Below are 27,837 nucleotides of genomic sequence, written 5' to 3'. Positions count from 1 at the left end.
TTTTTACAGTTTCTTTCTATGATACATGGTGTGATTTTGGTGATATTTTTAAAAAATAATTGCCATGCCTATCTGGCCAGGTATTGGTGCCATTTTCCAGTTGGCTAATCTTTCATAAGCATTAGCTCGAGCCACCAAAGAGCCAGGTCATTACATCATTGTAAACCTCACACATCTCTAGTTTCTTTTAAATGTCAGCACCAAGCACAACAACAATGGGCTACATCATCTTTTTAAAAGTATTGCTCCTGTTTTTAGTTCTTCTTCTTTGGATTAGCGAGACTAGACTTTACACTACCTCTAGTTCTCTAAAAATGTTTAGTTGGTCTTGTTGGTCACCATAATCCCACTGCCAGCTCCTAGTGTAAATGGTTCTTGGTTCAAGACGAGCAATGTGTTGGTGTCGCTCTTGAACCCGTTTCTCTGGCTGAGGGCAGTCTCTGCCTGTCACAATGTGACCTGGTCCTGAGCTCCGAAATGGTTACGAGCTTTACAAGCTGTCCTATTAAAAAATGGGTACCAAAAAGTTACACCAATACAAAACCAGGGCTAATAAAGCTGCACAGCTATATGCAGTTCCACCATCCACTTGAACTAATGTGAAAAAGTGCTACGTCTAAGACAACAATCTGCCCAACAACACAGATGACAGAAAAAGAAGACTGGACCAAAGGGCCACTTCCATTAGTTTATTACTTCTGGTACGAGTGTGCCTGTTAGATTAAACCTACTTTCACGAGCTAAGTTGATTACAAAGGATAATTAGTCCTCAAGTATGGCCAAGTAGCACCAAAACAAAGAAGCAGTGTGTTCATAAACTCTGTGACTCAAGTCGTCCTGTTTGTACGTCCTAATTTCCTTATTTCAGCCTCTTCTGACAGCGTGTACATTGTGTGTGTGTGTGTGTGTGTGTGTCTACTAGATAACAGACCCGGTGTGACAGCAGACCCTCTGTATATACATTAAGACTGAAAACATCCGCACCATCTGTGGAGCCTGAAGTTCAATAAAAGCCAACCTGCCCCAGCAAGAACAGTTGAACATGCTGTAGACAGATGCTGGCTAATTCAATTATGGGATATCTATATGTGCACGAAAACAAGTGCATATCTGTGAGCACATACTGTATCTTCTTAGTCCAGTTTTTTTTAAACAAGGCTTTAATTTAGATTTAAAGAAACTAACTTCAGATAAAGTTAAGAATTACCCAGAAGTAGTTTCCCATCATAAATTATTTGGTTTGAGGTCTGACATTGTGTTTCTAAAATCAGATGTCTTAGCAGGCTTTTAAAAAGATTAAAAGCAGAACAAATTAAGCATTATCAAAAAAAATAATCCACAAGTATAATTAAAATTCTGGTGAAAAAACGCTATTGCTGTTTAATATGTGTCTGTACGAAAACCTAATGGGTGAAGGGATATGTGGCTAATGCTTGCATGTAAACACAGACCGCTAGTCCTATTATCTCAAGCTGACTTAATTCTCAAAAAGATGAGTGGCATGGTCTGTAGAGGATCTGGGTTTCTGTAAAAATGCTGCAACGGTATTGGCTACTCACTATAAAATGGGGGGCTGGGGTCAATACTTAGAGCATTAGCCATATTGCACGACCTCATTAAAGAGGAGGATTGCAGACTTGGGGGGTAACTCCTACTGTGCTGCTGACATGCAGGAGGCCTGAGGAGACGGATCCTCTCAGCACATGGCTGTACATACTCCCATCACTGCCTTTGAAAATCAGTGACTGTACCAGAACACTGTCTGTGAGGAGAACTGGAGGGGGCGGTGCCAACACTTGTGGTTGGAGGAAAAAAAATCTGGGTCAGACCTGGGGTTGATAATGCTGATACCTAGTAGTCTCTATGGAAACACACGCTCCACCCCATCCCCCCACAACCTGACTTCCTCTCGCCTGAAGCTGAAACCAGCAACAACAACAGACAGCATGCATGTAGGGGAGAGTGAGAGAGGGAGGCAGACAGAAAGACTCTTCAGAGTACAAAAAGAGAGAAAAGGATGGAGGAGGGAACAGACATCCTCTTCCGCCTGCTTGTTTAGCATTACATAAAGCAGTTCTGCTTCCCTGCAGGGAAACAACGGTAGTGCTGTTAAAATATGAGAGTTTTTTTTTTGACAGTTAATATTCCAATGTACTGCTACCCACGTGGGATTTCTCGTTTGAGTTTCCTCCTCCAGAGGGAGGTCAGAGGTCAGGGTCAGCTACATAATGAGCTGGTAAAGATTCAATCTCTTGTTTCAAGGGTATTTCAGTGGGTCAAATCCTGCCGTAGACTGTTGAGTGGGAGAGTGGGTTTTTTTTTTTTTATCTAAGCCATCTGGAGGAAAACCATCCACCCTAATTACCACGCTGCAGCTCCCAATATGGATCATAAGTCGGCTTTGAGCACTCACCTAATTTGTTTTGCATAGTTGGTTTCAATCTCTGATCTCTCCTTGACAAATTTGGTGTACTTCTCCACAAATTCGATCCCCCACTGTGTGTGCTTCTCCAAGTTGTCAAACTGATCCTGCAGAAAAGAGGAAGACGCAATGATTACATCATTCAAAGGAGACAGAAATCTGTTATCATTTACGATGCAGAAAGAACAGAGAGAGCTGGAGCACAACAAACAAAGATCAGAAAAAATGTGCGGACACTGCACAGTGACATTATAACACAAGACCTACCGCTGAATTCACATAGTATCAGGTTTGTTTTCATAACATCACAGATTATGGAGTATTTATCTTAGTATTTAAGCATAGCAAACAAATTCTTACTACTTAAAAAGCTGACTAGGCTTCTCCTACTCAGTCTTGTGCCTGATTTATGGTAAGAATATTGTTCATCCAGCTTCCCTCAGTCAAACTCACTGGCCATATATGCATCAGTCAACATATTTATTCTGAGTCACTGAACCGACAGAAGCATCTGCATCACGCATTAAACCGTCAAATTTGGTGTGCATGGAATATGACCGACATGGCCCTCTTCAGCGGCACTCATTCTAAGCTACCAGTGTAAATAGTGAGTTCTCCCTTAGTATCCATAATACAATTTTAAAGTGTGGTCTGCTACAGAGGGTAAGCGTAGTTCATAGTAAAAACAGCACTAAGCAGCCTGCACTACTGATAACCAAACACAGCTGTTCAGGCTGAACTCATTATTCAGGATTTGTTCATGACTTGTGAGGAAAAAATGAGCCTTTAGTTGGCTGAAGTCACATCTTGATATTCATCACTTCAGAAAACTGCATCACTTCATCTGGGATAGCATTTAACACACACACACACACACACACACACACGCACGCACCACAGCTAAGATTTACTGATGCTCATATTGCTCTTCCACACAACCTCCTGACTTAATTTCAAAGGTAAACCAAAAAAAACAACCTTGGTGTAACTCCAACAGTCCCCCATCCTCTCTTCCACCATGTCTGAAGTCTTCAAATGCTGTCCAGCTAACAGACCATCTAGCACGGCACACTAAGCAGGTGTCAGATGGAGAGGTTTGTCTAATTCTGTGAGAAAGCCATGCAATGCAATGCTAAGCGTCTGCTTTTAGCATCCTGCATTAGAAGTACATTCATACCAGTGACACAGGAAGCGGTTGTGGTGAGGAAAGATCAAGAGGTGTACCATAGCTGACAAAGTCATGCAGCAATCATCTTTGTGTTTTCTGGCTTTTTTGTTAGAATTGCAGCTGCAAATTCAGGACAACTGAGGGTTTTTTTTAAGGTTTACTGAAGCCAGATCATGTTGAATGAAAAGTGATAAAATCTCTCACACACCTTTGAAAATGCAATTTAGGTACTCAAGGAAAACAATAGGTGGCAATGTGAGTGAGGGGGGTTTCCACCCGGCATTGTTAGGCAGTTTCAATGAGTAATCACTCATCAACAAGCCACTCACCAGAAGACAATGATAAAACCAAGCCATCAAGCATTTGATTGAAAAAGCTTCATCACTCCTCTTTGTTGTCCTCTCTGTTTCACCTATTCACTGTTTGTCTGGTTTCTACTACAAGTTTCATTCCCTGTAAATGCCCATCAGCATGCTCACTGGGATCCATGTGGCCATTAAAGCAATCACGCAGCATTTACTTCCTTATGACTCGACAGCAACCACTCAGGGCACAAAACAGACAACAGACAACAAGCAGCACGCGTCAGTGCAGCTACATCATGCACATAAAACCCTCCTCTCCTCCTCCACACACACAACTCAGATTACCCTTTTTTGCAGGGGCACCATCTTATCCACCGTGTCTCACTGTGAAAGAGCCAAATCCAGAAAATGTCCATCCAATGCTCCAAATTAGCTCAACAAAAAAAAAAAGCTGAGCTTAGGTTGGAGAGGGCATCCACAAGACCATGTTCCAGGTGTCCAAAGTGGAGCAAGTGCAGATCAGCCAGAGTGGGCCTGGGTTGGGAACAATGTCCGCTGACCCCCACTGCCACCCAGCAACAAAAGAAACTGCACAGTTGTAGCGAGTAATTCCCGATTATCTGGAAGGAGTTAGAATTCCAGAGAGCAGGGGAGGAACCGATGCAGCACCGGCTCACTCCAACACAGTCTGAATCTGAGGCCACGGCTGCCCACAGCAGTCAGGCTTAATGCTCCATCAGGCGTAAGGTGGAATAAGTGGGATGAGAGAGGAGGACGGTGAGAGAGAGAGAGAGAGAGAGCGGAAAAACACAGGGAGGGGGGTTTGAAAGGAACAGGAATGACAGAAGAGGCGGGATTACATGGGAGGGGATTAAATTAAGGGGAGACTACTCGCTGTAGCTGCTGGGGCCCCTCGCTTCACTGTACCACACTGTAAAATCTACTACAACATATAGAAAACAAAACAAAAGCATCAAGCTTATGATCCACAATGTGATGAGTCACTCTGAGATCATGAATCTTTGCTAAGATCACGTGGGACCAAACAGGCACTTGCTGGAGTTTAATGGAAAAGCCATCCACAAAGCAATTTCCCAGCTACAAGAGAAGAAGCCGATTAATAAATTATGAATCTGAAGGAAGGAGCTATCAAGAAAAACACATTATGTGAAAGTACGCCAGACACAAGCCCATGCTCTTGTCATCTCCCTGCCCTTTATCTGCCTCCTGTCATTCCAACTTCAGTGTTCAACCCCACTCCAAATACATGATTCTCTGTGCCGCAGAAAACAAAGAAAAATCACAGATTCAAGCTGCTTTTCTTATTCAGGAAGAAAAGCATTCTGATATGATCAGTCAGACAAGGTCAGACAAACAACTTGAATGTGTTAGGTTAGGCTCCAGACAATTCTTGCTTTGCAGGATTTCACAAACCAGCAGGGAAATCACTGGCAAATTATTCAATATGGAAAATAATCACTGAGGGCAGGAAAAATTAACCACATAGTCCACTGAAATAAAAATAAAAGGCAACTATTTTAATAATCAATCCACTGTTTCAAGCAAACATGGCAGGTCTTTGCTGGTTTAAGCTTCTTAAATATGAGGATTTACAGCCTTGTTTTGTTGTATGTCATAGAAACTGGACTATATTTGGATTGAGGACAGTTGGTCAGCCAAATGAAGCAAAGTGAAGCCATCACTTTGGGCCTTGTTCACTTTCTTTGACATTTAATACACTGAATGACTAATCAAGAAAATAATCATCAGATTTTTCAGTAAAAATAACTTAGTTTCATTCTCAGCAGAAAGTCTAAGTAGAATTACTGTAAGTGATTATGAGAGCGGTTTCAAAATAAAGAAACTTTGAACAGAAATAAACTAGAAGCCACCTGCTGCTAAGTCCACATTTCATTTCTGCCTATGAACACAGTGATCTCCAAACCAAAGACAGATAAAGACAAAATCTTTTTCCATTCTCCATTTCTTTGTGCACCAGTGGAAACTATAAAGCAGCAGTGTGCCAAAGGACACGTGTCCACACTGTGATTTACTTTGTTAAAAATAGTCTTAATAGGAAAATATGAATTTCAAAGGTCTGATGTGCAGAATGAATCCACTTCTCATCTAACTCCAGTTAATGTGTGCACACAGCATGCAAATCCCAGCGTCACTTCTGTCACAGTTGGCTGAAGAGTTACCAGAGTTATAGTCAAACCTGCACATGGACTAAAGTCTGCTTCTCTGGTCCCTGTACCAAAAACTAAAACCTCCTTCTCCTGCTCTAAACCTGCCTCCATTCTTTCATCTGTGGCCTCTGACACCCGACCTGGTTCCTGTGGGGAATCCTGGAGGAGATGAACCAGGCTCTGCTTGTTATTTCAGGACACAGTCCACTCACTTTGATGCTTTTACTATTGTGGTAGTACATGTAGGACAATAAATAGAACTGTGTAGCTAAATATTTTTTAGCATTCAGGAAATGGGTTCAAACAGAGAACAAAGGAGACACTTAGCAGTTCCTAAATATATGTAGGTTGTCCGTGGGCTGTAAGAAAACAAACGCACGCTAGTTTAAGGATCAGCCCCTGACCTCCAGTCCTTCTAAGCGGTGATGGAGATTATGGTGCAGGTTAATGTATCACACTGCCAGTTAATCTGAACTAATGCACATTATTTGGCTACCATTCCAGTTCAAACCTCCCCATACTGAGGACACACTGACCTGACCCTTTTTTTCTCTCTCTCTCTGTTTAACCCAGATGGAACACCAGCAGGAGGACACATATGAGGCAAAGATATATTAAAATGCAGTTTTATACGACCTATGTACTGGTCAAACTGGAAACACCAAGCTAAATCTAGACTTTAAACTGAAACAGTCAGGCTGTGAAATGACAATTAGAATTCTGTCCCGTCAGATTACAACAATATTTGTTTTGGAAACCCAGAACATCACGAAGGCCTCAGACAAATGGTGTCAAAGCAAAGCTGTAAATTTCAACATTAAGCTTTCAGCAGGGCTCATTTCTTAATCTGGATTTCAGTTGTTCTTAAAAAACTGATTATTAGGACATTTCTTTGCTTCCTCAATTTCTACCCTACATCACTTTCAATAGATGGTTGTTCCTCGACCTGACGGAAAGAGCTGTTGCTTCTATTTAGTAAAACACAGACCTGATACTGACCAGATTCTAAAAATGGCATTAGAGCTGTTGGAGGAGCTTCTAGGGAGTCCTTATGGATGAGAACAGTCAAGATAAGAAATGACAAATTTATATTTGTTTCAACGTAATCGGTTTTCAAGCCAGATATTGTTGTCAGATCTTGATCTGGGATATTTTTTCACAACACAAACTCTCAGAAACTTGTATCACTGATACATATGAATTATCCAGAATGACAACCGAATCATTGTGAAGAGTAAAAGTACCACACAAACCAACATTCAGTATCAGAAGAATGTAGTAAAGCCTGACATCAAAAACATGAGAGCGTACCACAACTGAAGCTGGTAATCTCTTTTCTGACCTCCTGTTTTCTTCAGGTCTACCACAGAAGGCAGTAGAGAGTAAGCGTGCTTCAGTATCTCCAGGAGTTAAAATGAGGAAATGAATTATCATTGAGAACATGACGTTCTTTAAGCAAATGGGTCAATATGACCACACTAACTTCATGACAAATCCAACTGGTGGCAGCTCTCACTGCATAAATGTGCATGTTATTATTATTTTTTATCTCCTGCACAACTGTAGAAAACTAAGTCTGCAGTAAATGCAGTGTGCGGAAAAAAAATTCTGTGACCCGACAAAAGTTTTAAAGCAACATTTGGGTAACATTGCACAATGCACCTTTATGTTGAAGAAAGACAGTTAAATAAGAACCATTTCACATGGCCATCTTTCTGTATGGACGATAAAGCTGAGAAAATGAGATCACAGAACAAGATCGTAACAGATTCAATCTCTGTGGCAGCTCTTTCACAATATAACTGATCACAGCAGAACTGTACTGATGTTAAAGCTCCTGAACAAACGCTCCCAGGGACACGTCTTGTTTTATTGGAGTCGTAGCTCCTCTGCAGAGGTCAGTTTGCTGCTCTGATGATCACAGCAAAAATCAATACATCATTAAAAACACAGGAAAAGAGAAAAAAGGTGCATTTTCATTGGTCAGCTGGGACAGAACAGATAACAGGAAAAAGGAAATCACTGGCTAAGAAATTAAAAACAGATGCAAATAAGCCATCAAAAACACTAAAATCTAATGTGTATCTGGTGTTTGAAATCAGATTTCCTCTTTTGTGCCCTAAAAGATGCCTGCAACTCGGTAAAAATAACTTTTCTGAATGTAATCATCTTTTTAAGTATATTTAGCAGCAAACATTTGTAGTTGTTTGACACCTTGCAGACCATTAGGAGTTTTTAGAGGCAAAGAAGTCCAAATAAAGAGATCTTTAATGTATTTAACTGCTGGTACAAGTTTCAGATGAATGTAGTTAGAGATGATTTCACTGATGCCTGCGTCAACAGCATCTTGCACAAAGAGTTTAAATAGATATGAACCGACCCTAAATATGTAACTGGAGGAAACAGACAGTTATCTAACTAACTATAAATTCGATAAGTGAAACCATACCACAGCGTTTTAAAAAAACAATTTTACAGAGTAGAAAGTTAGTGCAACTAATCTGATGCAGCAGTATGCATGTATTCATGACAAGACTAATAAATGTCTCTTTAACTTCACAAAAACTGGCTTCAAGCTTTCTCAGGTCAGTTTCATGCTCTCCCAATTTAGTTTCAAGCTTTCACACCGTGTCAGTGGTGGTTATGTGACGTCCAACCACTGACAGGAAACCCGTCAAAGACAAGAAAGACAAAGAAAAGACTAGAGTAGGGGGTAATCCACAGAGGCAGAGGGGACAGATGTTCAGCTGGAGTGAAGACAATGACACAAGAGGCCTATAGATACTATTGTCTTCTTTTTAATGGTTCAAAGTGTCGACCACGAAGCAAGGACAGTGGGCTGGGGGTGTGAAACCTCTCAAGAAACACTCAGTAGAGGGGCATATTCCTTGTATCTGGTCTGAACCTCTCCTCTACATGTTGGTGAGTGAAACCCCATGCAGACCATAAACTAATCTGGAGTCCGTAGCCAGGCCAACCTGGAAGTTTTGATAGTTTGACACCAATTTAATCAGATTTAAAAGACAAGAGAAAATGGTTTTAGGGTGGATTTAAATGCTCAGCTGTTAGAGTGTTTATGGCAAACATGAATAAGATATTTTAGGAGTGACATTAGCTGACAAACTGGAGTGAGAACACGAAGGAAGAGAAAGAAACTGCATTTATCCACAGCTGTTCATTAGGCTGAGAGCTCTGCCAATTAAAACAGGAAACAAACAGCCCAGTTGTTCTTGAAAAACTATCCCTGCCTTGTTGACTAAATCAAACTGGCACAAAATGTTGGATTCTCTGGACTTGTACCTCGAGTGATTATCCATAACCTTTCATACAGTTTTTTTACTGACCACAGCAGAGCGGATAAACCACAGACTCAGCGGAGCAGCGTTGCCAGTGAAGCAGAGCCACGGAAATCTACTGTCGTCCATGTGTCGGTCAATTCAGCGCCTCAATGTGTCTCACGACAGTGGGCGTCCAGCAACAAGAACAAATATTTGGTGGAGATGCCAAACCCTCTTTCGAATACACATCAAGCTTTGTCCAAGAAAGCGGGGCGGAACAATGCCTCCATAGCCTGGCGTAACCCGTTTCAGAGAGGAGTTACAGGAAAGGGACAGTAGCCTCACACACACACAAACACACACGTGAACACACATAAACAAAGAGTGATGATCATGTCCACTGAACAGCTTCCCTCAGCTGTTTCACTTTGGGTTATTAAAGGTTGGGAAGGGTTTGCCAGCCCCCAGCCAACCCACGCTGAATGAGGATTAACACATGACTGCAAACAACCTACACTGACAATTGTATGATACTTCAACACAACAAATTCATTTTTCCACATTTTATTTCTGCATTTGTTTCTCCATACGTTAATTAATGACTGCTACATAGCTGGAAACGGGCCAAACAATATTAAACAAACTACCATTTGCAAAGAGACTTCCATTCTGGATCCATCATCAACTGCCTGGTGTTAGATAATATGAAAAAATCCTTCTGAAAGAACAAGACATATGCCCAGAGGCACACATGTACAGAAAACTTTTTGCAAAATATGAGCAGCTGTTTGAGGCACTGGGTGACCTTTATGTGTAAGAGCTCTTGTTTGCATGCCATGTAGATATTTATAGAAACAACGCCTCTGCCGGTCTGAAATTTAAGAATGTGTGTTGGTGTATGCACACGTGTATCATGCATCGGTGCTCATATATTTCTTCTTGTTGCCTGCTCGTACACCACACTAGTTGCTATTTAATCTCTCCCTCTGTGTATTAACAGCGGTGAGAAGCAGGGCTGAACAATTAATCAAAATATTTTCACAATATTGTCAAGTTCAATATCCAATCACAGGTGCTGCAATGGTTTAGATGAAGGTAAAAGTACCGCAAAACACCATAATAAATAAATAAAGCCCTGGGGTGAAACAGAGATGAGTCAGTCTATTAATTATTTGCTCCAGACAGAAGGAAACATGCTTGTTAAAAGCAGATTTCATTATTTTTAGACCTTTTTTTGTGAAAAAGAAATGAAAAACTGACTATTCACACTGCATACCTAGTCCTGCTGTAAAGTATCATGTCTGAGGAGTTGATTCCTGGATAAGGAAAGCCTCTCGTGACAGTTAAGTAACAGGAACTTGTTGTTTCCCAGCTGTGAGTCACTATAACGGGAAGGGTGGTCAACTCATTCACAAACCCTAAAAACTAAAGTTATACTGCAGCTTCTTTCAGACTCCACCTTTCATGAAATGAGTGATCCATCTCACAGAGTGCAATCTCACTTCCTGTTGCGAGCTAGTCATCCAGTATACGACAAACATTATATGACAGGAGCCGTATGCCTCAGACTAATCACAATACATGTTTGAATGGAAAGAATGAGTCTACAAATATGACTACATTCAGAATCCCTTCACGTCTCTGCCACACTTACAGCACTGGTCATCTTCATCTGCAGTAACACCTGCAGATACTCTTCATAAGGGCTCAGCTCGGGCTCTTCTTTTTGCTCTTCCTTCTCTGGTTTGACAGAAAAAGCACTGTCCAGAAAAATGAAAAACTCACTTCTTCTCCGCAACATGGTCACAGTTTTCAAGCGATAACAGAGTCGAAAGAAGGAAAAATGAAGTTAATCCATCTCAGGGGGGATAGAATGCAACAGAAGAACAAGTCTTGGTCACGCAGTCGAGCGCTAATAGCTTTAAGATCCCACAGTGTGGCCGTGTAGAGGCTCAATCCAAACACAGCATATATCCTGGTAATATCTAATCCAAACACGTTTTCAGCTCATGAGGGTCAGTCGAAGCTCATCAAGTGCAGGCGGAACAACAAGTATGATGAGAGTGAACAACAGAAATGTTGTAACTAGCACAGAACTTGATTAAATGACGCTGTTATTAATCTGATTACTGGACCTCCCTTCTAACTACCTTTGCCACCCAATGGGCTGCTCGCTGGATTAATCCGAACACATTAGCCATTGTTCCTGCTGAGCTGTTTTTGTTCTTTTTGTAGGATAAAGCGCTTTAATACTTATATAACATATGCTCTGGAATGAAGGAAAACCTTGAACTTTAGAATATGTCCAATATAAAGAAACTGCAATGACACTTTATATACTGATCTGCTTCAACAGCAAACTGTTGGCATCGATTGAACATCATTTCTCATACATTCGCTGAGCAAGTTGGAAGCCATCCAGATTTGTCTGTGATAGGCTGCCTCTGAGCCCATAGGCTTGATAACATTATATGGATATGGATGGCTACAGCAGGAGAGGTATTGATTGAGCCATGAATCCGTATCAGCACAATGGCACCGGCCCGACATGGTGAACGCTTGCACACTTTAAATATAAGTGTTGATACGCTGACTGCACTTTGCTAAAATGTTGGATTTCCGGCTGATGAAGTTAGTCTTCACACATTCCAAAAGCTAACATCAGCACATTGTGGTACATAAATCAGTATCAGTATTACAGTTCTCATTCAAAGTTTTAAGTTTGCCAAATCATCAAAATACAGTTTGTCCAAATATCGGGATACTTCAGGTTGAACAAAACAGAGTACACATGGGCATGAAGTCATGGCCTGAATCCTTCCCAGAGGAGTATTTTTAATTTTGAGACGTCATTAAGCTCAAAATTCCAGAGGCAAAGTCGACCAACAAGAAGCTGCGCCACAATTAAGTCAGACCTACGTGATAATTCAGACCCATCACACAGTTTGTCCACCAGTTAGTACAGACAACTTTACTGTCCAGCTGCCTGCTCACGACATATCTTGGTTACAATGTTTAAAATGAAACCAATCCATTCGATCCCTATCTCAACTGTTTGTTTAGTCTTTGTTATGCTCTTGCTGTCCAGTATAAACGCTGACACTTGGCATGAAACATGCATGAGGCCAAAGCAGTGAGTTAATACTGACTTGTGTAAATGACAGCCTGCTCAGCTGTCCACTGACAGTACAGATGCTACACGGTTTCATGTGAATCTCGTGTCAAGGCAGTCGTGCTGCGTGCTGCCATGACATGTCTCATTCAAAGGTTTTCTGCCGAAGAACATACTAACAACATGTTCCTTTGCAGTGGGTCAAAATATAACCTTTATGATTACTATGCTTGGTTGCCAGTAGGTGTCAGGCCCTAAATGTCATCCTGGTTGTCATTGATCTTGTGCAATTTGAAGAAAAAAAATTACATACAAACAAACTACACTAGCTTATAATTAAGTCTGCTGGCAAACATTATGGTAGGAAATGAGAGACTAGATTAAACATGTTTGCATTTTATGTGTTTTACACTTTGACCCGACTGTGTGTCTGGTTTACAGTTTCACATCATAAATAGATCTGTCTAATGCTTTTTCTGTCAGTCTCATGTAAGACTGCTCTTCTTGCAAAGGCTCTTCACTTACTACATTCTAGCTTCAGGACTCCATCCAGCTATGTGCCAACCATGTCTTGCATTTCCTCTTTGGGTCTTACAGCACTAGTTCTCATCTCCAGCTAAACATGAGTGTACATCTTCACTTAGATACTGCCCAAAGGTGTCATATGATGTAATAAGAAAACTCATGCAACTGCAGCAGGGTCCATCCATCCAACCAGTCCATCACAGGGCTGCACACAGAGACAACCGAGCACGCTCACATTCACACCTATGGACAATTTAGAATCAGACAATAGAGAATTGTGTGTGAGGACCCTGAGAACCTGGTGAGAACCCACGCAGGCACCGGGAGAACATGCAGAGAGAGATTCAGGCTTGGAGCTGTGAGTGCTAATCGCTGCTCCACTGCGCCACGCCTGCAGGGGGTTGCTATTTTAAATCAGAACATTGTTTTTCAGTAGTATGGTTATCACATACAAACACATAGAAGCTGTTCTGGCTGTCATGGCTTTCCTCACACAGTTTATTAACAGATCGATAGAGGAGTTTACACTCTACATGTACTTAATTATTAATTGACAAACAACACTCTAATTAATGCACATGAGCGCTAGAGATTGAAGATATTATGGTGGATGTCCTCCTCTTATATCGTACATACACTACCACAGCTGTTATATAGTCTAATGGTTAAAACACACGTACTTTAACCTGCAAATAGACCACAAGGACTTCAAGACCAAAGCTCTACTCTCTTCTTTTCACGCTTTTACACTGATGCTAGAATATTAACATTCCTTTTTGGAGGGCTTCAGAGGACTTGGAATACGTAAGTACTTGTACTGTACTCTCACAATGAGCTGGAATTTCTGGTTGGTAAAGTTTCACAGGCAAGTTCTCTGAATTATGTGGCAGCACTTTCACTCCACCCTTACTTGCCTCATCTCAGGATATGAGTAAAGATGGCACTTTTTTAGAGGCTGCCTGACACGACAAGTAGATTACTCATCTCGGAGCCACTCTGGTCTGTCGGTATGTTTAATACATTTTATGCAAGACAGCTGCAAGCAGGATTTTCCATGCAAATGTGCAGCACACTGACGGGTAACACCTATTCAGACAGACACGTAAATGTATTAAGTTTGTGAGGAGGGATGTCATTGTTATTGAATGAAGCCAGGCCTGACTGGGAGGATTGATGGATAAAAATTCAAATGACATTTACTGCCAAAACCCTTTCCTAATACAATTAATGATCTCCACCCTCCCTGTCTGGCATCGGGCATATTGGTAAATGTTCCTACACCCCACATTCTGTCCTAATCAAAATAATAATCCAGCTAAAGCAAAGAGGGTCTAATACAGCATCCTCCAGATTTGTGAGCAGCAACAGATTGCAACACAATGATGTACTATCTTGCCAGGAGGCTTCCTTAAGCTCACACAGCCTCTTAATATAATCACAAAAATATGAGGTTAATTCTTCCCCAGTCAAAGGAAAAAAAATCTAAGCTCACAAACATTGCACAAACACGTTCATTGCTAACAAGCTACATGTTGAAGTCGTATCCATTAAGCCAGTGAGTCAACATGATGAAAGAAGCAAAGAAAAGAGCAAGTGAGAATTTTTACAGAAAGGCATGAGTGGGCCGGAGTAAATGCTGGAATTATCTTGAGCAGTTAGAATACTTTAAAGCAGTGGGAGACAAACGTGTGGCAACGGCATGGCTGCACGATCCGGTTTTCATTACGACTTTGAATCATTTCGCATTAAGCAGCCATAAAACAGCTGATGAAAAGGTTGGCATGGTACCCAACGTGTGCGCTGACCACATCTGGCATCCTTCACAAAATAAGGGGAATTCAAGGAGGCAAAATAACAGGCCAGGACTGACACACACAAGCATCAAACCCCTAGTTGTTTGGCCTCAGAAGCATCCCCAGACTTCATGAGAGCACAGATGGAGACAACAGAGGCATCAAATTTACACTGTCTTCTTTAGCACTTCAGCACAGTCGGTCTGTTTACTACAGGGCCGCCGCAAACATCCGTGCTGCTGCATACAATTGTGTTTTCGGGATGATAACCACAGACAGCATACACTTAAGGGCTCAAATCTGCAAAATAAAATAAAACCAGTAAAAATATGTTCCTTCAAAAAACTTGGATGTATCTTTGATTAATACTGGTTTTCTCCGTCAGATATGAGCTCACTTGAAACAGGAATATTTCTTCTTGGCATTGCTTGACGTCAGAACACTGAGTTTCTTCAGAATTCAACACAATTTTTCAATCCAAAATCAAAGATCTGTGAAAACTCTACACATAATTTTGGACTTTTTGAATATGAGCCACCTGTTCTGAGTCTTTAGGTTTGCTGAAGTGGCTGAGTAGCTGGATTAGAGAGCTACTCTGCTTATTAGCTACAGTGCTTTGTCTACAATGGGGAACAGCTTAAAAGAAGGAAGGGTCGCATAAAAAAAGATGTTGCAGCCCTTTGTTCACAAACATTTAACTTGAATACAGGTAAAACAGCCAACAATGGCAGTCTGCTCTCTGCTAGTGCTGCGCTATTACTCTGCTGAGGGAAACTAATGCTGTCATTACCTGAAGAACAAATCACGCTTACAGTACGTAGTACAATATAACAGTAATTAGGAGAACATGGATGACTACAAAGCTCAGGTGACAATATGTCAGAGCTCAAGTAACTGAGACCCTATAGCTGCATAATTTCCACTGTCACAGCAGTGATTAGAGACTGGCTTTACAAATAACAGAAGAGGCGGTGACTTCAGATTAGAGGCTGCAACGGGAAGGATTGAGTCATATTCTCATGGACAACATGACAAAACAGCTCTCCTCTCTTGTTCTGTTTTGAGGAAGCAGAAGGCAGCCCTTGTGGTCAGAAAACACCTGAAACAGAATTTAAATAGAAAAACGGTGGAAAAAGCAGATCGTTGTAGAAGTTTAGGCAACAGCAAATCCAACCAAACAGCAGACGGATTCTGATTAGGATATGACTTATTTGATTAATTAATTTTAAAAATTGCAACTGATTAACAAAGAGTCAGTTAAACAGAAACTATCTGCATATCTTATTTGCAAATGTTAACCTCCTCTGTGTGAACAGCCCTTCTCTCTCCCTTCATTCTGCTCTTCACTCCCTGGGGTGCAGTCTGCAGCCTTCAGATCAAATGTGGATCCATTCATCACCACTTTACCGTCACAGGGGTTCAGAGAAAGAGGAGAAGGGAAAATGGACTGGAGGTGGTATCACTGAGTCAGCAGGTGGGTGGCAAAGAGAGTAAGATTTAATGGGGGGGTCTGTTGTAGTCTGGCAAAGGTTTCAGGCTCTGACCCCCGCTGACTCCTCCACACTGACAGAGAGAAACAAACCGGCTCAGGTTTCAGTCCTGGAAGTGCCCTGAATGTCAAGTGAACAGCAGGGGACAAGGCCGGACCCTGGGGGGGAACCGAGACGAGATGCGACGGCCGAAAACACTGAGGAAATCTCTGTCTGACCCCGGGCTGTTTTCAAGCTCCAAATAACAGCACCAGGAGATCAGGCCCGACATCTCACTGCTGTGAACGCATGATGGAAATCTAGACAAACACAACCAGGAGGTTTTGATTGAACTCTCCTGTCTGTGCCCCTCTGGCAAAGTCTGGAACGTCACAACATGGGAAAACACGAGCGACGTTTAAAAGGCCTCTCCAGACGATACCCCCGTCCCTCTTAAGCTACATTAGGGGCATGTACCCACAACTTAAGATAGCAAGACAACAGCAGACATCCACCTTGACTGACACTGACTAAATTAAGTAACGCACCATCATGTGGAAAAGACACAATAACTGGAGAAGTGCACTTCAGTCAGAGGTCCACATATAAGCCATTATGCCGACGAGTATAAACCCAGTGTAGATGAATCCAGAAAACTCACCTTAAGCTGCTGTTCTTTGAACAGAGTTTCAGCCTTGTCCATTTTGCTTTCTCACGTAGTTGTGTTAAAGAAAAGGACACTTTTACATCCTGCAGACAATGAAGAGTTAGTGGACTCTTTCAACTGTGAGGATACTAGCTTACATCCAGTTCCCAAATTAACCACGGGAGAGAAGTGAAACAATCAAGGTGTGTCATAGTGGAAAGGTGTCGTGGTCACGTTGTTTAGTGTAACGCCAAACTTCTTTGTTTCAGTTTTCGCTACTTAGCCACCTATGTACTGTTTTTATTTACTCTGAGAACACTGTGTCTCTGTTTGATCTCCCTTTGCAAAATGATTTTGGCCTATTTAGTAACACCTCTGCTGCTTAGAGTACCGGCTCTAGATCTGACGCCTGAGCCAGCCCAGAGGAAATGTTGCGGTCTTCCTTTCTTCAGACTTTCTTCGATACCAACGAATCTGACTTGATTTAGAACGGTTATTCGGAGTGTAATGCCTCTATACATAGTTACAAAAGAGTCGTGTATAATTCAATTTTTTTTTCTGACCCTGGCTTCACTGTGAAACAGTCACATGTTTCACCACACTGAACTTCCTACTTCCTCAGTCACATTTGTACAAAATGCCTATTTAGGAGGGGGTTTGGGGTCCTTGCTCTGCATGCATGTGATTCTGAGCCATTTACTACACTCAGTGCATGCACAAAAAGAAAAACAACTGTCATCGCCTAAAAATCTCGCAAAAACTTTGGCACCAACTTCCAGAGCATTTCAGAGAAGAAACAGTTGTGTCAAAATGTAAAGAGGTTTAATACCCTGAGAACGAGCTCAGTGGCAGATGATCAGATTCAGAGCTGCGAGACATAACTAGACTTTCTCAAACAATGTTTTTGTTACATTTCTGCTGGTATCTTGCTGGTGATGTTTCAAGGACAGGACAGTGATGGCAGCAAACATTCAGTCTGTCTTTAAGAACTCAGCAAATACTATAATCAGTGCTATGATGTTGCACCAAAGGTATTCAACAGTTTGGAGTCCACCGGCTGGTGCTGTACTCATTGTGAGTAACAAAGTTCAAACAATAGAGGCCCACTGCAATCACTTCTGTTTATTTATTTACTCTGTGAATTTCCAGGTGTTATATGGCCCATACTCACAAAATCCAATCAAGTAAACTGTTTGATCAACAAAATCTTCACCCTTTATTGTAATAAAGTTGTAGTTCTTTTCTACATTGAAACACTAATAACAGTGGTTATCACAGCAAAACCTGTTTGCACTGCCTCACCACAGACGTGTTGCTAAGAGGTTGAGAAACGCTGCTCGACTTCCTGAAATATCATTTACTTTCCTGTTCGCAGTGAAGTACAGCAGGAGGAGCGTGATAAAATGTGTCACGCATGTGTTGCTTTGCCCGTCATCCGTCATGTTGCACCATCTAATCTTCTAAGCTAACCTTAGATACCTTAAAGGCACCGAGCGGAATCGCTGTAAAAATAAATTTGTGTCTAAAATACAAAGTCGATTCTTTTCAGATGAATCAGATCTGCCAAAATAATGGGTAATTTCAGGTGTCATTATTATACAAAGCTTGTAACTAGAGCTGCACTAAACAGGCAATAAACCAAAACCAACTGTTAGGTTAACTGGTCAACTGTCAGGCAGTTATTGAGCAAAAATGAATGAATTTTCAGATTTCAGCTCCTCAAATGCATGAGTTTGCTGATTGTCTGTTTAATATCACTGTAAGCTACAGATCTCTGTGTTTTTAACTGTTAATTGGACAAAACAAGTCATTTGAATATGTCTCTTTGCACATTTTACTTTACATTTTTTGCACTTCACTGACCAAGTAAAAAGTGTGTAGATAATGAAGCTAACTGTCAGCTGTAGACCTACTTCTAACCACTAAAGGTGCTTGCAGCCTAACCCGCAACATCCTGGCCTCGCTCTATATAAAAACATGGTTGCTTGCCACAGTGGCATGGCTGGGTTTATTGCTTTTTAGCAGTTTGATCTCGTCTGGGACAACAACATAACAGGTTGTGTGCATTCTCCAGTGACCACCTGTAGAGTTCTGTGAACTCAATCTGCCTCCCTATTGCAGAGGCGAAGATTAAAGAAACAAGTGTCTGGATTCCATTCAGTCCGCAATGGAGAAAAAATAAAAAGAAGCAAACATCTGGTTGTAATACATTATTCTCTGCAAAAGCTCAGTCTCTGTTTTAAAAACTTGCAAACGTTTTCCAGACTCATAGGTACACATGAAAGCCTGTGAAGTACCTTAAGGCTATGTTTGCTTTGCATGACTGCCTGGGCAATAGCGTCTCTCGGTCAAGCATTGCGGTAGAAAAGTTAAAATACACTGACAGCACTTGGAAAATGCAAAGAATGCAGAGTGCCAGTGGTTTTCTTTGTGAACTTTGGACCAGGTAAATTACTGGAGTGCCTCCCCCTCCCCTTTTCTTAGAAAGGAAAACACATCCCCGATTTAACTATCTCCAGACCCCCTTTTGCTGCTTGGTAGAGAAAACAAAACTTTAACTTATATTACTGACTTTAGATCATAGTTTGTGTGCAAAAGTGCTCCACATGGCACACACATCTGTTCAGGTGTTGTGCAGAATCCCGTGCCTTCAGTTGAAAATTGAGCAAAGCAATTTATCAAACTGAACTCCACATGTAAAAAAAAAACGCTATTGTTGCCATTAATATTTGCACTACAAGGGTTGCAACACGAGTTTATGTCAACACAGCCTGACCCTTCTCGCAGGTTCAAATGCCAGCCCCATGTAGTAACTTGCACACATTCACGCATGTTTGCACTGACACACATACGTACATATTCTGAAACATACATACCACCTTTCATTTAAAAATGAATCCTGCAACAACAAGCCAGCACCTCTGGCAGGACGTCTGTCTGCACAGACAGCAGAATGACAGCTTCTCTAGTGTTTCATTTCCACAACAAAATAACACGAGCCATCGGAGACAAAACCTTGACAAACCCCCACAACTGCTTATTATCAAGTCGTAAAAATAGTTTGACACAGTCCTGTAATCTTCACTACTGCTTTGCTTTAGTTTACAGCACATTGATCTCCATGTGTAATAGAATATGGAGAAATTCCAGCACTACAGTCAGTATCTGGCTTGATAAAGACTGCTACTGGGTTGTAGTAAATTTAACACTCCTTGAAAATCAGTCTCAGTGGGATGAAAAGTGACATCATGGCAGAGGAATTTATTGTGGTGAGGTCATTAGGCTTGTACTTTGTCTTCTATTGGTATTTTTAAACCAAATTAAACATGAATAATGTAATTTCCTATTTTTGTGCAGATGCAAAAGTTTCGTAGCTCCACATCTGGGGTTCTACATTTTGAAAAATGTTGTGAATAAAAGCAAAAGTAGCCAATGTTTTAGCTGCTGTGATTATAAGTCTATAGGTTTATCTGGACTAAAATCCATGTTAAGGTCACGGAAGTGCAGACGCATAGATCTCACGGAAGGATAAAGGGAATATGTCCCCGTTAGTCTGACTTACTAGATGTAGGCTGTCGGTATATTCGCAACTTTCTCCTCCTTTTCTATGAATGTGTCACAAGTTTTTGAAAATCTCCTTCACTATTACAATGTCCAGGCTAGCTGCCTACAATCCCACAAACTTCCAAGTTTTTCTGAGGATTTGGATCATCCAGTAAGGCAGCCCTACTGGTTCATTCCTGTGAATTAGTCCTTTTAATAGCAATGATCGCCTCCTTGCATGCAAATGTTCGACCTCAACAATTCCCCCGTCATTACTTTCTGAAGACACCATTGCTGCATCCTTGGCTTAGTTCCGGCCAGGGAGATCGTAATTGGTTTTTTAAAAACTGCAAATAAGCCAACGCCTGCTCCCCTCTACAGCAGAATGATAGTGAGGTGCAGTCAGAGCGTTGTGCTGCAGAATGGTCTGGCTGTTCCCTCTATATTTAGATCAGATGAATAAAATAAAACATGGAAGAAGCTCAGGACTTTCACTGGATATAGTGTCAGTAATAGATGAAACAAGGCTCAATTTAACTCTCAAAATCTGAATTTTGAGCTCATACAAGCATTGAGTTTGCTGTTGAACAACCTATCCACATATATTCCATTATATTTTGTGATTTCCTCTTACATGAATAAAGACACTGTCACTTTAAAGTGAAGCAGAAACTGGTGCATAAAAATTCACCTGCATGCAGGAAACGAAGCAAAACGAAGGACCCCCTGTGTTGACGTGGTTCCCCAACATTTAATCTAACCAACGCCCAGCTTTAGTGCAATAAGCAGAGAGTTAACCAGTTAGATTAATCCCAGCAGCAGATAAACAGGAGAGCTGAACCTTCTCCACAGCAGCGATAACCTGCTATTGGTCTACTGGTTACACATTTATCACATGGATGGAAAACACAAGTGTCGCTGCAACATGGACACACACACACACACACACACACACACACACACACACACACACACACACACCGCTGTGAGGGGGTGTGTGTGCTGTGAAACGCTCAACATGTAAACCTTAAACGGTGAGCTAACGTTAGCTGCTAGCTAACAGAACCGCGGAGGTCGGTGACCACGGCTCGGATAAGCCCCCCCGTAGCCACCGTCACCGGGCTGGACATCCACACGGACAGCGGCGCAAACTGAGCGTCGTTTTAGCGGCAAAAGAAAAAACAAAAAACAAAACGGGGCCACTGCGCATCGTCGCCGCCGTGTTCCTTGCTCGGGCCAGAACCGTTATTTCCGAACATGAACCGATAAGAACCGTGATGACCAGTACTCACCCATAGCTCCGACCCCCAGCTCATGGTTTCAGTACGGTGTCCTAATAATCCACAACCCGTCTGTCCTCGGCTCACAGCGGCGGCAGGCGTGGGCTTCTGCCTTTGTGTGTGTGCGTGTGTGTGCACGCGCGTGTGTGTGTGTGTTCGCTTGTCAGAAAAAAAAAAAAAAAAAATTAAATCCCGCTCCTGTGGCTCGTCGGGTTTTTTTTTTTTGTTCAGAGTCTCATCCTGTCTGAGACAAGATGGCCAGGAGCTGCAGCACAACCTTCACAGGACAAGCTCGGGCACGCGCCTCGACCCGATGACAGCTGCTGCTTCGCGTGCACGACACACACTCTTACAAAAAAAAAAAAAAAAAAAAGCTCTGTGGGGGGTTAGGGTTACCGAGCGTCACTGCAGGGTGTCCACCAGTGGAGCCTTCACCAGGATCTCTGCTGGCTGCTGAGAAGCTCTGAGCTGAATGCTGCTGGTGGAGGAGGAGGTGGAGGAGGTGGAGGAGGTTCAACAAGGTCACCACCCATGGCAGATGTTTCATTGAAAACTCCCAGGGGGCTTTACTCAAACTTTCTGGGCTACCAACCCCACTTTCTCTTTCTTCCGTTGCCTTAATCTGTCTTTGATAATGGAAGTCATGCGAAGCGCTGGTAACACCCTACATTTACCTCACATCCATCCCACAGCAACCACAAGCTTCTACCAGGCACCAGAGGTACAGATAACTTATTTCTGATCATTTTGAAGGACATTTTGAGGGTCAAACACTCAAATTCCTGCATTTTAATTTTGATTTTGTATTTCTTGGGTGAAGAAGTCTTTATTTGTATGAACTAACAATTCACTTCAACATATAGTGTAATATGATGCAGTAAATTAAGCACATAGTAAACTCTGGATTTACTTTTTTGTATTCTTTGGTGTGTCTTAGTTGGACAAATAACCTCTTAAAATAAGCATATTCAAAACTTTCTGCACAATCAGGACACATCACATATATTTGTGTTTGACACGCAGAAGAAGAAGAAGAAAAAAAAGAACCTGCCTGTGCAGAAGTGTGGCCCTTTTGAGCAAATATTCTAGCGGTTTTTAAACTTAGGTCCTTTGGCACTTATAGATCCCCTGTGTTCCCCCTGAAATATACATCTCTGTTTGCACACATTAATAGTGCAGAGTGTAAAAGTTTAAATGCACAAAGGATCAGAAGATAAAGAAGAGACTGAGTGGTGATAGCAGGCTGCCTTTCTGTCATGTATTTGCCTTGCTGTGAATTAATTCGACACTTTGCGTCCCATCAGGTGGTCGTTGTTTGCACACAGTTACAGATTCCCCATTAAGATAAGTGTAATCAGATATCTGCTGGAAGAAACCAGAATTGATCCCAGGCTTGCAACTACTTCATCTTTTTGTCAATGCCTAATGTCTTATCATTGCTCCTTCTTGTTCCATCTGATAATACTAATTCCTCACTTTAAAATAACAGATAATCCTGCATCCTAAGCAGCAGTCAGTCACTATGACAGCTGGGACATACTATACATTGTATCTGATGCATGGAGACAGTACAGATGTATTTTTGTGGAGAATAGTTTTTGTTTCTCTTTGACAAAAGACATTCTGACATGTCACAGTAGGAAACTTGCAGTTGCACTGTGAGCATTGGCTCACTGTCACACTGTCATGCCTGACTGAGACACTTGTTATTGGTAAGACCTGTGCATTTCCAAATAAGTCCAAATGTCTGCCGTGAAAGAAGCAGAGAGATGCTCCCATTGGACCGTCCCTCCCTGCCGAAAATAGCAAATCACCCACTGCCTTTAATGAACATCGTGGTTATCGTGATGAATTATGTGAATCATTACATAAACTTAAAGTTTTATGGTGACGATAAGTGTAATGTTGAGCTAAACATGATGGAAGCCCAGTTCAGAGTCATGGCCTGGATTGCTATCACAACACTGCCATCTAGTGGCACAACAGAGAGACACCACTGTGGGAACTAAGAGTAATAGAAGAAACACAGCGAGGTGAAGTCATTTCATTGAATGAAGACTTGCTTAAAACATCAGGGACAAAAATCTGCTTTGACAATGTCATGAACTTAAACTACATGTGACTGGAAATGTGAAAGACTTTGTGAGACTTTTAGTGGAACTGAGATATGACTGATCTTATCTGTGAGACCTGTGCTTTCCTGTCGTGGGAAAGAGTCATCTGTTGGAAGCAAACACATTAGTTTACTCCTGAATATTTCAAGTTATCCATTATTTAAATTGTCTGTATGAAGGTAGTTGCACCATTTATAGCCAAACCTATGAAGTTCAATTTAGGCTGCTCTTTCAAAACAATTCAAACGATTCATGGCATGCATGCAGCTACGTGATGGCTTCCAAAATTAGACAGTATTTGACCTACTAAACTCAAACACCTGCTTTAGAGATTTTATAACAGCAGCCATTTGTTTATGCACAATATATCATTAAAAACAGTCACACGTACTGACTACCTTAACCTGTTGTGTTGTATTCCACATCAAACTTGTATTATTGCACACTGGTATCTTGATTTGGTGACAGTAAATTGGAAAATAACAACAGATTGTGCTCAGTGTGAAGGATTAAGCAAGTTTTAACGTGTCACCGGTGTGCAAAGACAACTCTTGTTTAAATGTGGATCATGGATTGAGCCTTCAACGGGACGGCAGCGTCATCTAATGGATTGATCACATCTTTCATGAGATGTTCGGTTGCCACCAGGGGTTGCACAAGTGCCTTCTGTGCCATTGCCAGACACCAGCCTTGTGCATAATATCACCGAGTTATGAAATCAAATTGAAAGGCCACGTCATAGACACTGGTGGAAAGTACATTTACTCAAGTACATTTTGCAGATTTAGATTGATAATACAAAATATAATCAACAAGTTTTTCTTTATTTATTTTACCTTTATTTTTCCAAGTAAGTTAGTTGAGAACTGGTTCTCATTTTCAAATAAATGATTATGTAATATCATAGATCAAGATAACACATTATTGACCCACAAGAGGAAATTCACAAGAAGATAAACCGTGTAAATAAGTCAAATCATCTTTAGTAGCTTTAACATTTAAGGGAAAAACACGTGTCTATAAATATAATCCAGTAATATAAGATATTGTAAAAGGTGTCATTCTGCTTGTTTTCTGAGTACTAATACTTTTGGTACTGTAAGTATATTTTGATGTTAATACTGTTGCACTTTAAGTAAAGTGAGAAAAAAGCTGTTTTTACTTGTAATAGAGTATTTCTACTCTGTGGTATTGGTACTTTTACTTAAGTACAAGATTTGAGTACATCTTCCTCCCTTTGACATATTCATCATTTTAATGCATTCAGCCATTCACCAATATCACAACAGTCATCTGAAGTGTTCCTGGCCCGGTTTTACAAGGATATGGGGCACTTTATATCATCAAAAGTTTCTACCACCCACTTGTGTTATGACAAAATCAGCACTTCTCGTTTTTCTTCTCATCCACCAACCACCAGCCGTCACACATTGGCCAAAGGTTCCCTCTCACATCGTGCACATTTTCTGTATCTCGTGGTGATTCAACATAATATTTAGCTTTGAACAATTCATGGCTCACACAGAAGTCCAGTCACAACAAACCTGATTCACTGAATTGTTTCTTTTAAGCCCCCTCCTCCTCTCAGTGTTTCTCAATAGTTTCCAACATGGCTGCTGAAGGATGTTGAGTAGTTCAAACCTCTGGTAGGTTTTACACTCTCCAGATGGTGAAGTTTGATTTCTGAGTCAACAGAGAACCTGAATGTGACCCTAATCTCTCTCCATCGCACAAGATCCTTAGCATTGCCACTGTTCTTTTGCACATTTAGGCATTTGCACATTCTCCACGCTTACCTTGTGCGGTTTCAGAAGTTTGCTGTTTCATCTCTCGGCTGTCTAAACTCTTATGTAATCTTGTAACTGTACAGATTGTCTTAAATCTCATGCTCTTTTATGGAGCCTTCAAAAAATGTTCACAAACACATACAGAATAGAGACCAGGTAGGCGTGTTGCTTGTTGAATTTGCCGCAAAGACACAAACACATCCATAAGTGTAAATATAACACAACAGCACATGGGGAATTATTACAAACACAAACACATATATCTAACAGTAACACAAACACACTGAGGGATTTCAACGTTAGCTGTTATAACTCAAATTTTTTTTCTTTTTTTTCTTTTTTTTTTTACTGCTGAGTAGCTATAGCACAGACACAGAGTAAACAATAAATGAATCATCAGTTTCTCTCCAAATAAAATGGGAACTTTGTACTTGCATTGGAAGTGAAAGACTGACCCTGCATTTAGGTAAAAGTACAGATACCACAATTAACAAATACTCTAATACAAAGAAAAGGCATGCATTTCAACTGTTACTTAAATAAAAGTACCAACGTATTTGCATTAAATAGACTTAGAGTACTACATGCGTAAGTACCTATTATGAAGAATGGCATATTATACTGCATAATGTGTATCATATTTTTTGATTAAAATTACTGATGAATTATCATTAAACTGTTCACCAGTTTGATGCTGAAGCTGGAATGAGTAGTATAACTTTTATATTGTTTATCTGCTGTCCCAGTGAGGACACCCAGGATCTTTCTGCGTGGAGTTTGCATGTTCTCCCCGTGCAGCGTGGGTTCTCTCCGGGTTCTCCGGCTTCCTCCCACAAGGTCCAAAAACATGTTGAGGTTAATTGGTGATTCTAAATTGTCCGTAGGTGTGAATGTGAGTGTGCTTGGTTGTCTGTCTCTAAGTGTAGCCCTGTGATAGACTGGTGACCTGTCCAGGGTGTCCCCTGCCTTCACCCAAAGTCAGCTGGGATAGACTCCAGCCCCCCATGACCCTCGTGAGGATCAAGCGGTGTATAGATAATGGATGGATGGATGGATGGATGGTTGGATGGATGGAAATTAAAACTGCAAAGTCACTGAAGTCATCAAATGAATGCATTGGAGTACAAGTAGCAGTACAAGTACCTCAAAATTGTACTAAAGTATGAATAAATGTACTTAGTTACTTTTCACCACTGACTTGCATAATTATGCCCAATTATGTGGTATGCAGTTAGTCTATTAATGTCAGAATCCTCAGATGGGTTACAGTCACACCACCAGCTGCTTTACCATCTGTTTTTCTTCCACCATATTTTCAAGTATTCAGGAGATTCAGATTTTATTTCTGCCAGTAAGTTGCAGTCATAAAAATTATGCCCTGAAGCAAACAACATAATTCCTAATTCGCTGTTAATTAATAAACTTCAAATGTAGTTAAATGCAAACATGAGCTATTTTATATAAATGTGTATAGATATCTGTATACTTGGTGACAGCCTCTTTAACTGTAAATGATTCAGGCCACTATGTCCTGAAGTCGTGGGTGGTGTTACAATATATTACACATGACTCCAGTTTGTTGACTCTGTTTTAAACACCATCATGCTCCAGCAGCTCAAATGCAGACTTTGCCAACTTGATGTTGAGCCTGCCTGTTTACGCAGCAGGATTTTTGTGCGTCTGACTCACTCTAAGATGTGGACTTAAAGATTTGACTTCTGGAGAAAGACGATTACATGTCTACAATGGAAATCCATTAATTAAAGTCCCTAAAAACCACATCTCTGTGTATCAAAGTTGCATATTTAGAAATTGTCCCCCCCCCCCCATTATAAACAATCCCTTCCTGCTTTAAAATTAGAGATACTGAAAGCCCCACCCTGCTAATCTGATGTGATTGGTTCATTAGGTTTGTTACATATGGAACCCCAGAAGTCTGAATCAGTGATTTTAAAGCTGTTATGGGCATGTTGCAGTTGGCAGAAATGACATGGCATTGACTGACTATTTCACTCATTATATGTCTTGTAGAATAGAAGAGAACAAAACATATGGACATGCTTTAGATTAAGGAGTCCTTAAGTTTGGAGTCCACCATCATAACAATAAAAAGGTAATAAACTGCACCCATCCTGTGCACAACCTCCTTGTATTCCCAGCAAACCAACAAAAAAGCCTTTATGTGATTCGACAAGAATCTTAATGA

The 27,837-nt window shown here is 41.1% G+C and overlaps 1 protein-coding gene across 12 annotated transcripts in view; it reads right to left on the bottom strand.

Annotated features, from left to right (window-relative positions):
- The window catches only part of fnbp1b (formin binding protein 1b), a 62,401-nt gene extending 40,192 nt beyond the window's left edge, over window positions 1-22,209 (bottom strand). For 11 of the 12 annotated variants that reach the window (XM_008286409.1, XM_008286412.1, XM_008286413.1 and 8 more), the window contains exons 1-2: window positions 3,401-4,225; window positions 2,414-2,529 (exon numbers count right to left, since the gene is read on the bottom strand). In XM_008286409.1, coding sequence (XP_008284631.1) covers window positions 2,414-2,529; window positions 3,401-3,442 — 158 coding nt within the window. In that variant the 5' untranslated portion in view covers window positions 3,443-4,225. Of the gene's footprint in view, window positions 1-2,413; window positions 2,530-3,400; window positions 4,226-21,742 lie in introns of those variants that run through there. The other variant, XM_008286411.1, reaches the window with a different exon arrangement.
- Window positions 22,210-27,837: the final 5,628 nt, after the last annotated feature.

The sequence above is a fragment of the Stegastes partitus genome, unplaced genomic scaffold (assembly GCF_000690725.1).
Source record: "Stegastes partitus isolate 25-593 unplaced genomic scaffold, Stegastes_partitus-1.0.2 Scaffold454, whole genome shotgun sequence".
NCBI lineage: Eukaryota > Metazoa > Chordata > Actinopteri > Pomacentridae > Stegastes > Stegastes partitus.
This window is presented reverse-complemented; position numbering and strand designations above follow the sequence as displayed.